The 15,929-nt window shown below is 37.0% G+C and overlaps 1 protein-coding gene across 1 annotated transcript in view; it reads left to right on the top strand.

Annotated features, from left to right (window-relative positions):
- LOC141403724 (uncharacterized) overlaps window positions 1-15,929 on the top strand; it is a 43,573-nt gene that overhangs the window by 1,620 nt on the left and 26,024 nt on the right. The window contains exons 2-3 of the mRNA XM_073986581.1: window positions 6,657-7,219; window positions 7,285-7,523. Coding sequence (XP_073842682.1) covers window positions 6,657-7,219; window positions 7,285-7,523 — 802 coding nt within the window. The remainder of the gene's footprint in view (window positions 1-6,656; window positions 7,220-7,284; window positions 7,524-15,929) is intronic.

Genomic DNA, 15,929 nt, shown 5'->3' with positions numbered 1-15,929 from the left:
AATAAAGAAGGCCGAGGAAATTTCGAACTGGGTTGCCCTTTTCTTTTTTATTCTTTTATCATAAGTAAGCACGGTAAGCAGGCAAGGCAGCTTATGTACGCAGGCCTTTACTTTCTTACACACATATAACCGAAAAGCAGCGAAATTTCTATTTATTTCAATGGATTTCAGGTTAGGGGTTTTTATTCCGATAATATCGATAGGCAAAACTATCTATCGATATTGAATTTTTAAATAACAATCGATATTATCGATAGTGCCATCGATTTTTTGCCAGCTCTACCTCTCTGTCATCGAACTTTTTATACCCTCAGCCTTTAGGCTAGAAAGGGTATATGAGGAAAAGTCAAAATTTTTTAGTTTCCATGAAGCCAAGGTTTGCACTATTATAATACGCGAACTATTGTAGTTTGCCAGTAACTATGGCTATTGCTGGATTAATTTAGATGTTTTTGTACAAAGCTCAAAAATTTAGCAAAAAAAATTAATTTACGTGGTAGTTACGACCGCGTAAAGGAAAAACCATAGGTAAAAACACGTTGAATCTAAACAGGTTTTTTACAATGCTATTCGATTTCTGATTAAACCATTCAAATGACGGACATCTGTCCAAAGTAAAAGTTGGAGAACACAAAATGAAGATTACACTTCTAATGTATCACTTTCCAAAATTTCCACTGCATCTACCTTTTATGGATGCTGACATTTTGAAGCCGGATTTCAGGTGTTTTTTGTATTTTTTATGTAACTGGGACGCGCATTCGGATATTTCGAAAAACCAATTATAGGACTAAAGAACTCGCGATTTCGCATAATCTGATATGTATATTAAGTATGTAGCCCACACAGCAGCAGAGTAATCTACTGCCAAAGGCCAAAATTTAGTGCGATATTTTTTCTAAAAAAACCTATTTTTTGGGTACAGTATTTACAATATCCTTTTGAGTGTGCTGGTACCCCGCGATATTTTAGTTTTTCGGCGGTCCGGATCATATAAATCATAGATCGTGAAAATCCATCCCTTAGAACGGCGAAAACAGCAACTGCAAAAACCGAAAAATGTGCGAAAAATGTTTTTGAAAATATCGCGGATTTAGTCGCATTTTCTGTGGATCTTTTTCTTGTCAATGAAAAAACTGACACATCATTCGCGGTTTTGCGAAAACAGCGGTTTAAAAAATTTAGTGGCATGTGAGCTGTATCCGATTTATCCCAAAAATAGTGTGTGATGCTACATCCACGGTTCTTGATGGATTTGATCGAAATAGGATTCGATCGATGTATTTTTTCACGGTTGATAGTGAAATCGGATGCGCATAAAAAGTGTATGCACTTTGTGCAAAATATAAGCGTTATACAGTTTGTTGCACACTAAACTGCAGACGATGCTACATCTTAGCGGCCAAAGTAAATCCTGGCAAAAGTGTACAAATTAAAAGAGAAGAATTCGCTGTATTGGTAAACCGCATGCGCATCAAGTGATTTTGAGGATTTCGCGATTTACACGCATTTCAAAATGAACATTACCCGATACAATTTTATTTCAAGATTATACCCCATTTAAAGGAACCCAACATTTATTTGAAAGATATCCATATCTTCTGCTAGATGTTAGCGTGTTTTCGAGAAGTGATTAGAATAAAAAATGTGATTTATTGCGTGGAATTTAACTAAAATAGAAGAAAAACTCCGACCTATTTTTCTTACATTTTGTTCAACTAACTCACAAAATAAATTTTAATAAATATGTTCTCTTACAAAAATTTTACAAATTTCCTCAATATATTTTTTGTTTTTTGCTATAATATGCAAACCGCTAAACGGATTTGTATAGTTTTGGTTTCATTTGAATCTTCGCGATGTTTAGATTACGTACATATTTTTTATATATTTTTCAGATGCATAAACAGCTTGAATTTTATTAGAACAAGTTGTAAACTACCAATTGTTTTGAATGCTTTCCTAATTTCCGCGAAATTTTACAACTTTTTCACTAAAGTTATGGGACCTCAGTAACCATATAGTATGTAGGGAGCCCCTAATTAAGAAAGTTTCTCAATATTATGATTAGAGTCTTTTAAAGATTTTTTTCTTTTTATCAGAATTGAGACCGCCATAACTTTTGCGCGCAACAACCAATATTAGTATCTCGAACAGATTTAAGAATGGAATTTTTTTCCCAATGTATGTACCAAAAATCATTCATGTAGCTTAAAAAAAATTTTTTAACTTTTTTTTTATGGAAAACTAAAAACTTTTGTCTTTTCTTCATATACGAAGAATTAGATCTGTATGTCATCGAGGGGCTAAGCTATGAATGCGCAAATTATTACGAATATAGACGAACGAACAAAAAATAGTTACAAACACAGGGGGTTTGTCTTCGTTGGGGGTATAAAACTTTCAATATGAAATTTGTCGGAAAAGGTCAACGCCTTCATATAGCCCCCATGGAATGGTATCACCCGATTTTCCGTATTTTGAAGGTTGTGGCCACAATAACCCGTCGAAATGGCTAAAATTTGGTATTTAGTCTTCCACTTTCAACCCTAAAGATAATAACTTTTTGTGCTATTAGTGATTTCTATTGTTATGGTAACTTAGAGCCGCATTGAAAACTCGTGAAAGAAAAAGTTTTGGGGGTATTGACTTTAACAAATAATTTGTCTTTTTGGGACACCCTAATGTTTGACCACTGCAAAACGTGTAGATTTTCCCCGCACTGAGAACCAAAAATACATTATTACAAGTAAGATTTGGGACTTTTGGATATCGTCGTTATAACCGATATGACGTTATAAACGACGACGTTATAAGCGATTTCGACTGTAATTGTGCAGAAAGGGGTGATTAAATTATATAAAGTACCGAAAAATGATGGTAACTGTGGTAAGCTGTGGTCGTAAGTGGACCAATATGACATTTCTTTATAATGTGGTATTCTGAACTCAGAGGTCATTATTAAAACCTATTCCGTTTGAACTTTTGGTTAACATCTGTCGAAAGAAATCGAAATATAAATCGTATAGGTAGTATACCAAATCATGGACCAATACAGACAATTTTTCGCTGGGAGGTTTACTATGCAATAAGAACTCCTGGTACCGGATTACCACAAATTCGGTTGAACAATGTGTTGGTAACAGTAAAATTCTTCAATTCAGGATGATTCGTTACATGGGAACCACGCGAAAACTTGGACCTAGTACTGCAATATTTTGTTAGAGTGTTTTAGGTTACTAGACCCCATTGATGCAAACTTCAGTTCGATGTATTATCTAGAAGTATTTTTGTCACACCTTACCAACCGTGCGTTGGGGCTATACCAAAACATGGACATGCATATGTTGACGATTTTTACGGGAGAAGTTTCGTGACTACAGGGAACCTCAAATGTCAAATGACAGCTAGTTCGGTCAAATTTTTAGCTAAAATACCGACAATCGGTAGGTACCGTTAATGGGGACTAAACCTAATTTTGGAGTATTTTTTTTTTTGTCACTAGCAACCCTAAATGTCAAATTCGGTCAAAAATGTGACTAAACACGTCAAAATACCTAAAGTCGGGCAGTACCGTTATATGGGGACTATACCAAAACGTGGACCGATATAGCCTATCATCAAACTGACGTGCCTGCAAACAAAAGACGCATCTTTCCAAAATTTCAGCGTCTTATCTCCATTTTTGTGGATGCTAGAGTGATTACAACAGACAGACGGACGGACAAGCATAGTTCGACTCAGAATTTTACCCTGGTCAAGAACATACATATATTATTTCAATGTGATAAAATGATTATTTCAATGTGATAAAAACCAAAAAACACACTTAATATACCCTACATACTATGGTGGAAGGTATAAAAATGAACACAATGTCTCTTATTGTTTCCGGGAAATAGCTATTTCATTCTCCAGATATTTGCACAAATTGAGTATTTTCCGCACATCCTCATCAGTTTCCTTTTTCTTGTTTGGGATATTCTCCTTAGAGAATCTCTTCTTCTTTATTTGCCTACTCGTTTTTCGAATGCAATTATATACATTAGAGTGGGGCGATTTGAACACCATAGCGGGCGCCTGGAGTTTCTGATTCTTGGGATTGTACTGAGCAAAAAAGTCAACTAGACCCTATGTCTACGGTGAAAATCGAGCCCCCGGATTTTGACTTGAAGTTTTTTTTCAACGATTTTTCGATATTTTGGCATATAACAACCAAACCACTGAGATTTTCGATCCAACACAAAGACAACAATTGTAGCCAAGACAATAATAAAGAACTCTCTAGTACATCGCAAAAGCATTGGAACGCTCCTTCAGGTAGTTATGGCCTCGAGAAGGTGCACATTTTTCGGAAAATATCGATAAACGACACTGTGCTACAAAATGGAACTCAAAGTCAGTGGGTGGAAAGTTTCTTTTGGAGATGAAAGCCCTTGGTGAGTGTACTGAGAACCCAAAAGGAAATTTTCACCATAGGTCAAGTTTCCGAGATATTGCGTGATTAATGGTTTAATTTTGGCCCCTTAATTTGTGATCAAATAGCTTTATATCTCTCTAAAGCGTTATTGTAGCTTCATTTTGACATTACATGTCTTCAGTCAAATCGAATGGTGAATCTTTTTGTAGAATATTTCATCCCTCTAACTCAATTCCTTTCATGTCCTTTTCGTCCTTTATTTTTTGAACCGTAGTAAAAGTACCAAAAGGCGAGATTTTACAGCATCCAAATATTCTACAAAAATGTTGTTCAGAAGATTTTAGGTACGGTTCTCATTGATGACCAATCGATATTTCCCCGTTTTCATGGTTCTTTTTGACATTTTACCGGTTTTTGTTCAGAAAACTACGTTTTGTTTTTATGTATATTCGTTATTGGTCTGTGGTGCTTCTGAAATACTTACCATAAATAGCTCTTGTAATGACGAACACGTTAATAACAAATTTTATTGGAGGACAGATCCGGTTATCTAAATTTTTGAACCGGATATTCTGATATTAAAACCGATTTTGGAACCGGTTTTAAGTAACCGATTAACCGAATATGTATATCATTAGAAAGCTAATAAAATGGTCAATCAAATGACAGCAAGTAGCTGATTATAACTTTGTCGGTTACGAAGCTTTTCAAAATAAATATTGAACAAAACAAAAAACATTATAATTAATTAATTGGATTAATCGAGCTAACATGGCCTAAGGAGTTTTGTATTGAAAAATGAATTCTAGCGAAATACCACACACTCAACCATTACGCTACGTTGATTGACCATTTTATTAGCTTTCTAATGATACACATATTCGGTTAATCGGTTACTTAAAACCGGTTCCAAAATCGGTTTTAATATCAGAATATCCGGTTCAAAAATTTAGATAACCGGATCTGTCCTCCAATAAAATTTGTTATTAACGTGTTCGTCATTACAAGAGCTATTTATGGTAAGTATTTCAGAAGCACCACAGACCAATAACGAATATACATAAAAACAAAACGTAGTTTTCTGAACAAAAACCGGTAAAATGTCAAAAAGAACCATGAAAACGGGGAAATATCGATTGGTCATCAATGAGAACCGTACCTAAAATCTTCTGAACAACATTTTTGTAGAATATTTGGATGCTGTAAAATCTCGCCTTTTGGTACTTTTACTACGGTTCAAAAAATAAAGGACGAAAAGGACATGAAAGGAATTGAGTTAGAGGGATGAAATATTCTACAAAAAGATTCACCATTCGATTTGACTGAAGACATGTAATGTCAAAATGAAGCTACAATAACGCTTTAGAGAGATATAAAGCTATTTGATCACAAATTAAGGGGCCAAAATTAAACCAATAATCACGCAATATCTCGGAAACTTGACCTATGGTGAAAATTTCCTTTTGGGTTCTCAGTACACTCACCAAGGGCTTTCATCTCCAAAAGAAACTTTCCACCCACTGACTTTGAGTTTCATTTTGTAGCACAGTGTCGTTTATCGATATTTTCCGAAAAATGTGCACCTTCTTGAGGCCATAACTACCTGAAGGAGCGTTCCAATGCTTTTGCGATGTACTAGAGAGTTCTTTATTATTGTCTTGGCTACAATTGTTGTCTTTGTGTTGGATCGAAAATCTCAGTGGTTTGGTTGTTATATGCCAAAATATCCAAAAATCGTTGAAAAAAAACTTCAAGTCAAAATCCGGGGGCTCGATTTTCACCGTAGACATATGGTCTAGTTGACTTTTTTGCTCAGTACAATCCCAAGAATCAGAAACTCCAGGCGCCCGATAACACTTTTTTCCTTCCACACAAATCGCCCCGGCCTAATATACATACATATTACATCTGTTACATTATAAATTTCATTTTGGTGTTTATAAATTTCTTATTATCTCAGCAAATGACTCTCTGTTTCGGCTTTCGCTGAGAAGATTCCCAACATCTTGGATACCAGTCCACTCCTGTATGTTATTAATCCTTAGAGGATATCCTCCTCTAAAACAAGAAAATTCGCCGACTCTATATCAATACACATGTCAATAAGACCATCTATCAAATTAAACACAATAAAAAACGCTCAAACAATAGGTTTCCATCTTGCCTGAAATTTACTTTTGTATTGAATTCCTCAGATATGTTCTAATAAATGAATTCATTCAACTTATATTTTCAGGAAAATTTCTTCGATTGCTGCATTGAAGAATTCATACAGGGTCGTAAACCAAATCCCGAACACTTCAACGTTCTCAATCACGGTGATTCTTGGTCGAATAATATACTCTTCAAATACGACAGTGTAGGCAAATTAGAGGATGTTTTATATGTTGATTTCCAAAACACCAATTACGGCTCTCCCGCCCAGGATCTTTTCTATTTCATTATCTCATCGACCCAAGTCGATATTAAAATATCCAAATTTGAATACTTTATAAATTACTATCATCAACAATTGGTGGAACATTTGAATTTGTTGGCATATCCCAAGGAGAAAATACCCAGCTTAAGAGAACTGCACAAACAACTTATTTGCTATGGTTCTTGGGCCTCCTCCACGGCTTTCATGACCATGGGCATTGTGTTGTTGGATCCCACCGATAATGCAAAGTTTGAAAATTTCATGGGTGAAGAAAAAGAAAGTGTGGACTTTAAAAATGCCATGTACAACAATCCGCGCTATATTAAACATATTAACGAGGTATTGCCTTGGTTGTACAATCACGGCTATTTGGAACCAAAGTGAGTAAATTATAAATTATTGGTTTTGAAATAATACGTTTATTGCCCTTGGTATTTCCACACAGATTTGCTGTTGCTGATAAGCCAAGCGTGCCACCAAGTTCAGTGTCAGAACCCGCCCCAGCTACAACCCCTGCCAACAACTATCCCGAATGGTTAAATGAATCGTATTTCGAAGATATTCTTCGTGGAGAATTTGAAAATTATCAAAAAATTGTTAAGTTTAACGTCAGTCCAGCAACAAATGCTGGAGATAACTATTCATCGATAATGTTAAAGACTGATATTGATATCGGGCTAACAGGTAAGTGCGAGTGTAGTTGTCGGTATTTATGGACGTTTTTTTCTGTTTTAAATTGCCCACTCATCGAGTGCTATCTATTGAATTTTTTGATTTGATAATATTTTTGTACTGAGTTATCACACCGATGTGGACTATAAAACTGACTGGTATCAGAAATTGTTGTTTTTGATATCAAGGCAATAATTTGAAGCGTGTCCTAGGTGACAAAAGATATTGGTGTTATTCTTTTGATAAGAAAAGTGTTTGTTTGTTTGTTTGTCTTAAACATAGGTAAAATTAACAGTAAAATTATTTTGGGACCAGGAATTCAAAAAATTACGGGTACATAGAATAATAAATATATGCACAAATAAAAATGATATCAACGATGGATTTGATATCCAGTGGACTAGTGATATTGTTACATACGTATATACTCACCTAAAACGAAGTTTTGATATTATAGTCTAGGAGGAATGAGGTGTAGATAAACTACTTAATATTGGGGGTTTCAAATAGAAAAGAAAATGTACAAAAACATATAAGTAAATTTTTTGAAGCATTAACTAACCAAAACGGAAACCGACTTTAAGTTTTTATACCCTTCACCATAAACTATATTGAAACTGAATTTCGGTCATTTCGGTTGGATAATGGTAAACAATTTAAAAAATCGGCGAAAAAGTTCTATAGGGGCCATATCAAATGTGGGCCAATACCGACAAATATGTGTACATATGTATATATTTTATAGCACCAACGGAGATTAACCCCCTTTTTATGTATGAAACACACCCAAACTTTAGTTTTGGAACTATTATATCCGTTGCTTTTGCTTCAAAACAAAAAACAAATTTGAAAAACACACTCAAATTTGGTAATTTTTTTTACGCATTCATTTTCTTATCGACATACATAAACAGGCCCTAAATACCAAATTTTATAAATTTCGAAAATCTGGCGGTACCGTTTCAAATACCAAATTTCAGCTATATCGGTTGGATACTGTAGCCCAAATCGGGAATTAAAAATTTTGTATCCCCAACTAGGTTAGGTTAGGTTAAGAAGAGGGGTGATTCAAGATCACCACATGTCCTCAAAAAGAAAGGGCATACACTTAAGCCAGAAGAGGCCTGTTGTGCGCTCTAATTTTATGTGTCTGGAAGTTGTTGTTAGTTTAGGAGTTCCGTCCCATTGACGTAGTCCCTCAAGTTTTTGAACCCGATGTCCTTGATATGGTCGAGTCCTGTAATTATGTCGTTTCCCATTAGCTGAGTTCTCAAGTTTGTGAAAGCCTGGCAGTGGCAGAGATAGTGTTCCAACGTTTCGTTGTCCTCGCCACATGCCCTGCAGCCTATCCTGTGCAGATGCGCTTGTAGTCCTAGATGCCCTGTGAGGACACCGATCAGTCTACTGATATCCTTTTTACTCATCACTAGGAGGTCACTTGTTTTGTCCTGGTCTGTGTTTCCCATAGGATTTTGTAGTTTTTCCCTTTTCCTGGTTATTCCATGGGGATACATGAGCATTCTTTGTCCAAGCTTTTAGTTCTATACGCGCCGCCTTTAAAGGTTTGGCATTGATTAGACTTACTGTAGGTAGCTCCCTGGCTTGTTTTGCTACTTCGTTTCCCGTAATCCCTATGTGTCCTGGTACCCATATAATGTTTACCGAGCCATAATGGGAATAGTCGTTAATTGAATTTTTACACTCTAAGACAGTTTTCGATATTGTTGCCTTACTTCTTATAGCTCTAATTGCTGCTTTACTATCCGTAAGGATGTTAACTGTGAGTGGCCTTGTATTTGTTTTAAACCAGTTCAGACATTCTGTGATCGCTCGGATTTCGGCCTGGAGGATCGTGTTATGATCCGGTAGACGAAGGGAGATCCTCGTTTCCATGTCTACGATATAAAGACCCAGTCCGTTCTCCCCCCTAACACAGCCCCGTCCGTAAACCCTCAGCTTCCAGCGGGAATCTGTGCAAGGGTTCCATCGATCCACACATCTCTTTCCGGTATTAGAACTTCACACAGAGCTACTTCATTTGATTCTGTATCCGGTCCGATACTATTTGATTTATAGATTCACCCTTATTACGCTTCTGTATAGCCAGTGTATCATTCTAGGATTAAAACCCCATTTTGAGCCTATAGCCCTTCTACAAGTTGACCAACATCTGTGTGCTTTGGCAGCCCTTTCCTGAATATGGTCTTTCCATTTGAGTTTCCTATCTAGGATTACCCCCAGATATTTAACTGTTGGAGATATAGTTAATGTCTTATTCAGGGGAAAACTGGTTCCTCGACGGAGCCCAATTTCGTTTTCCTAGTGAAAAGACATAACTCTGTTTTTTTCCGGGTTAACATTAAGACCTCTTGGTCTAGCCCAGTTGTAAGCTATATTTAGAGCCTCTTCGGCTCTCCTGCAAATTAGATTTGGATTCTTTCCCCTTAGAAGTATTATAACGTCGTCTGCATAACTTCTTCTTCTTCTTTATTTGCGGATCCGTTATTCGGATATAAAGCGATCATACAATAGTATACATTACATTTATATATATCATATGTACATGTTATGTTATTTTATTTTAGAAATTATAAACAGCTCTCGATTTTTAGCAGCATGTAGCAGATTTGTTTCATCTCTGTATCCTGTCCACTCTTGGATGTTACTTAGCCAGTATATCTCCCTTCTGCCTCTTGGTCGTTGTCCTTCTATGTTGCATTTAATAATGCATTGAATAAATCTGTATTTGTCATTTCTTATCAGGTGTCCAAGGTATGCGATTTTTCTCGATTTGACCGTGTGTAAGAGTTGCCTGTCGACATGCATTCGTCTGAGAACTTCTTGGTTTGAAATGTGCGATGTATAGGGTATCTTAAGTATTCTTCTATAGACCCACATTTCAAATGCTTCAATTCTTTTTTGATCTGCACTCTTGATGGTCCAAGTTTCTACGGCATATAATAGTATAGACCAAATATAACATTTGACGAATCTTATCTTGGTTGCGAGACTCAAATCCTTCCTTGGTTAAGGACCTTAGTAGACTATTTATGGTAGTGACCCACAGAAGCGGCGATAAAATCCCCCCCTGTGGCGTTCCCTGCCCTACTTTGTCTCTTCTTGTTACGTCATGTAGCGCGCAGCTTATCCATCTGTTCCTTAGCATGTCGTCTATCCAGTTCCTCAGCGTTCTGTCTACACGAAATTCGAAATTCTAAGAAGTGGATCAGCGTTTCCGTGCTGACGTTGTTGAAAGCACCTTCTATGTCGATGCAAACTGCGAGTGTGTACATCTTCATTTCGAAGGTCCTCTCTATGTGGTGTACTACCTCATGTAATGCGGTTTCCACTGATCTACCTTTCACGTATGCATGTTGTTTATATTTCAACATGTCGTTGGGGATTTTGCTCTTGATCATGGTATTTGCTCTTGATCATGGTAATCCCCAACTAAGACTGAATACAAAATTTTAGCCATTTCGATGGAATAATAGTCTCATTAAAATAAAGAAAAAGTAAGTTCTATGGGGGCTACATATAAACGTGGACGAATATATATTTTCAATGTGGTGAAGAGTATAATATAATGTGTAACATAAATAATAATAAAATAAATCTGGAAGATTTCGTAGAAAACGAATAATGAAGACGTTAAGTTCGGTCGGGCAGAACTTTTTATATCATCCACCACGAGTTGTATTGAACTAAAATGGAAAAACAGTTTCCTATCATTAATGAAGGGGAATATTCTAACTGAAGAATTCTACTTTTTTGTAAACAAGGTTTAATTCCAATGAGATATGACGTTTAATACCCATTTAAAATCCGAAATACCATACACCTTCAATTGGGTATATACCATAAAATGAACCTATATTGAATCTACATATATATACCATATACAGTAACAGTAGAAAAATCTTTAACAAACAAGTAAAAAAGTATCAGTCGGCTTTGCCGACAGAGATATACCCTCAGCCTGTGCAAATTGAAACACTTTTTTTCACAAAAAACTTATGTATTTAGGGGGGTTTTAAAATGTTGGTCGTATGAACCGACAAAAATTTTGATTAGGATTAAAGTTCAAAATTTTGCGGAAAAGGTACTTAAAGGAATGGACCAACATAGACCATGGGGGGTGCCATAGGGGGTTTTTACACCCTTCGGGCTGTTTTCTCAAGAAGTATGGACTTGCCACTGAAACAACTTTTACCATCGTAATTGAGGCAGCGAATGCAAGTTGCTTCAACAAAAATTAAAGTGATACAATAGCAGGTCTTAAAGTGAACTTATCCAAAATTTTGTGTGGGAGGTACGGGATGGAGTGGACAAATATAGTCCATATTCGAACCTGATCTATATGTGGTAGATATTATGAGATTACACATTATGGACCAATCGGTCCTGCGCTTCCACCCATAAACATGGTGTCATAGGGTTTGTTTTTCAACTTTCAGGCTATTTTTTCAGGAAGTATGGACTTGCCCCTGAGGAAACTTGTACCTTTGTATTGGGGACAGTGAATACAAGATGTTACAACAAAAACCAAGGCGATTCGAGAGCAGGTCCTAAACTGAACTTTTCCGAAATTTAGTGTGGGAGGTACTCGAAGGAGTTTACCGATTAAGTGTATATTGGAACCTTATCCAAGTCTGGTAGAAATTTCATAATGTGCAAAGTATGGACCAAATCGGTTACTCCCTTCAAGAATTATCGTACGCACAAATTTTCCGAACATTTTCGAACTTTGTGGGGGAGGTACCGGAAGGAGTGGACCGATAAAATCCATCTTTGAACTTGAACTAAGTTTGGACAAAATATTACGAAAGCCAAATTGTGGACCGAATCGGCAGATCCGTTCGAGAGTTATCTTGCGCTCCAACCACTACACACGGTGTCATAGGGTTTTTTGTAACTTTCAGGCTATTTTCTCAGGAAGTATGGACTTGCCCCTTATGAAACTTACAGCGTCGTATAGAGGACAGCGAATACAACTTGCGTAAACAAAAATCAAAGCTATTCGAGACCAGGTCCTAAACTGAACTTTTCCGAAATATTGTGTGGGAGGTACCCGAAGGAGTGGACCGATTGAGTCCATATTGGAACCTAATCTAAGCTTGGTAAAAATTACACGATGTGCAAAGTATGGACCAAATCGGTTATTCCCTACAAGAGTTATCGTGCGCACAAGTTTTGCGACAATTATGGAACATTTGTGGGGGAGGTACCTGAAGGAGGTGGACCTATATGGCCCATCTTCGAACTTAAATCGAATCTGGACAAAATATTTCGATACCCAAAATTTGAACCGAATCGATTGATCCGTTCGAGAGTTATCGTGCGCACCAGCCAGCCAGACAGACAGACGGACAGGCAGACAGACGGACGGACATTGCTAGATCTACTCAAAATTGTCTGAAACGGATATCGTACAAACATACTTGGGGTCTAAAACCATTATTTCGATGAGGCACATTTTTGGTCGTATCAAAGTGTAAATACCCTCTTTAGCCTAAAGGCTGAGGGTATAAAAAGCTTCATATTGGGCAGTATTTTTTCCTTCCAATATAAGATCGCGCTCCACGAAATTACAGCAACATCGGTCGGGAGAAACTGTTAGATGTGGACCTACATATGCCTACAATTTTTGTGGATAAGTCTTTTAGAAAATAGCAATCGCAAATGGCAAATTATAGGTATTTTGGTTGGAAAATATAGCTAAAGCTAACAAAATAGGTAAAGGTGTCAGGTAGGTTATACCAAAATGTGCATATGGCTCAAATATTCTTAAAAGATTTTTCTGCCTTCTTGGAACTTTAAATGCCGCATTACAGCTATTATTTTGTGAAAAATTCTCAAAAAAAAAGTGTATGTGGGGGTTATATCAAAATGTGGACCTATGTATATCAAAATTGTTTCTTGGAGTTTTGTGGCCACTGAGAACTTTCAATGTGAAATTACAGCTAATTCAATAAGTAAAGGTTCTTAACCCAAATGTGCCCAATGTCCTATATATAGGACACAAAATTGTTGTTTTCATGATATGTCAGCTTTATCAAAGTATGTACCATTTTTATTGTTGACTTCAAGAATATAGTTAGAAATGGATCTCGACACCATTTCGGAGGGCCCAGTACACAAAATTTTAATTATACCCTCAGCCTTTAGGCTAAAGAGGGTATTTACACTTTGATACGGCCAAAAATGTGCCTCATCGAAATAATGGTTTTAGACCCCAAATATGTTTGTACGATATCCGTTTCAGACAATTTTGAGTCGATCTAGCAATGTCCGTCCGTCTGTCTGTCTGTCCGTCTGTCTGTCTGGCTGGTGCGCACGATAACTCTCGAACGGATCAATCGATTCGATTCAAATTTTGGGTGTCGAAATATTTTGTCCAGATTTGATTTAAGTTCGAAGATGGGCCATATCGGTCCACTCCTTCAGGTACCTCCCCCACAAAAGTTCAAAAATGTTCGGAAAAATTGTCCGCACGATAACTCTTGAAGGGAGTAACCGAATTAGTCCATACTTTGCACATCGTGCCATTTCTACCAGACATAGATGAGGTTCCAATATGGACCCTATTGGTTCACTCTTTCGGGTACCTCCCACACAAAAGTTTTTGTTGCAGCCACTTGTATTCACTACCTTCATTACGACGATATAATTTTTTTCAAGAGCAAGTCCATATATCCTCAGAAATCATATAACACCATGTGCCGTAGTTGGAGCGCACGATAACTCTTGAACGGATCAAAATATTTGGTTAAAATTTTGGGTCTTTCAATATTTTGTCCAAACTTAATTTAAGTTGGAAGATAGACCATATCGGTCCACTCCTTCCGGTACCTCCCCCACAAAGGTTCAAAATTTTTCGCCAAGATTGTGGGCATGAGGGAATAACCGAATTGAGCCAAACTTTGCTATTGGTAATATTACTTTCAGGCATAGATCGAGTTCTAATATGGACTATATCAGTCCACTCATTTGAGTACCTCCCACACAAAATTTGAAAAATTATAGTTTAACAACTCCTCTCTGATCTTAATAATTTGTGATGCAGCAGGTTGCATCCATACTTCCTGAGATAATGACCCAAAAAGGTCCAGAAAATTCTACCGGCACCAGCTAAACTGGCTAATGTGTAAAATAACCCTTTAAGAGAGAAATCGATTTAGCTCAAACTTTGTAAATTGAGAAGTACAAGTAAAAAAGTATCAGTCGGCTTTGCTGACAGAGATATACCCTCAGCGTGGGCAAATTGAAACACTTTTTTCACAAAAAACTGATGTAGTTAGGGGGTTTCAAAATTTTGGTCGTATGAACCGACAAAAATTTTGATTAGGATTAAAGTTCAAAATTTTTGAGGAAAAGGTACTTAAAGGAATGGACCGACATAGACCATGGGGGTGCCATAGGGGGTTTTTACACCCTTCGGGCTGTTTTCTCAAGAAGTATGGACTTGCCCCTGAAATAACTTTTACCATCGTAATTGAGGCAGCGAATGTAAGTTGCTTCATCAAAAATCAAAGTGATTCAATAACAGGTCTTAAAGAGAACATATCCAAAATTTTGTGTGGGAGGTACGGGATGGAGTGGACAAATATAGTCCATATTCGAACCTGATCTATATCTGGTAGATATTATGAGAATGTGTAAAGTATGGACCAAATCGATCACTCCCATCAAGAGTTATCGTGCGCACAATTTTTCCGAATATTTTTGAACTTTTGTGGGGTAGGTACCTGAAGGAGTGGACCGATATGGCTTATCTACGAACTTAAACTAAGTTTGGAAACAATATTACGAAGGCCAAATTTTGGCCGGAATCGGCATTTCTGTTCGAGAATTATCTTGCGCTTCCACCCATAAACATGGTGTCATAGGATTTGTTTTTCAACTTTCAGGCTATTTTTCAGGAAGTATGGAATTGCCCCTGAGGAAACTTGTACCTTCGTATAGGGGACAGTGAATACAAGATGTTACAACAAAAACCAAGGCGATTCGTGAGCTTTTCCGAAATTTTGTGTGGGAGGTACTCGAAGGAGTTTACCGATTGTGTCCATATTGGAACCTCATCTAAGTCTGGTAGAAATTTCATAATGTGCAAAGTAATGACCAAATCGGTAACTTCCTTCAAGAGTTATCGTACGCACAAATTTTCCGAACATTTTCGAACTTTTGTGGGGGAGGTACGGGAAGGAGTGGACCGATATAATCCATCTTTGAACTTGAACTAAGTTTGGACAAAATATTACGAAAGCCAAATTTTGGACCGAACCGGCAGATCCGTTCGAGGGTTATCTTGCGCTCCAACCATTACACACGGTGTCATAGGGCTTTTTGTAACTTTCAGGCTATTTCCTCAGGAAGTATGGACTTGCCCCTAATGAAACTTACACCGTCGTATAGAGG

Source organism: Musca autumnalis, unplaced genomic scaffold (assembly GCF_047663935.1).
Source record: "Musca autumnalis isolate F117 unplaced genomic scaffold, ASM4766393v1 scaffold_1, whole genome shotgun sequence".
NCBI classification, from domain to species: Eukaryota; Metazoa; Arthropoda; class Insecta; order Diptera; family Muscidae; genus Musca; species Musca autumnalis.
Note: the sequence above shows the minus strand (reverse complement) of the source record. Positions and strands in the feature narration are given on the sequence as shown.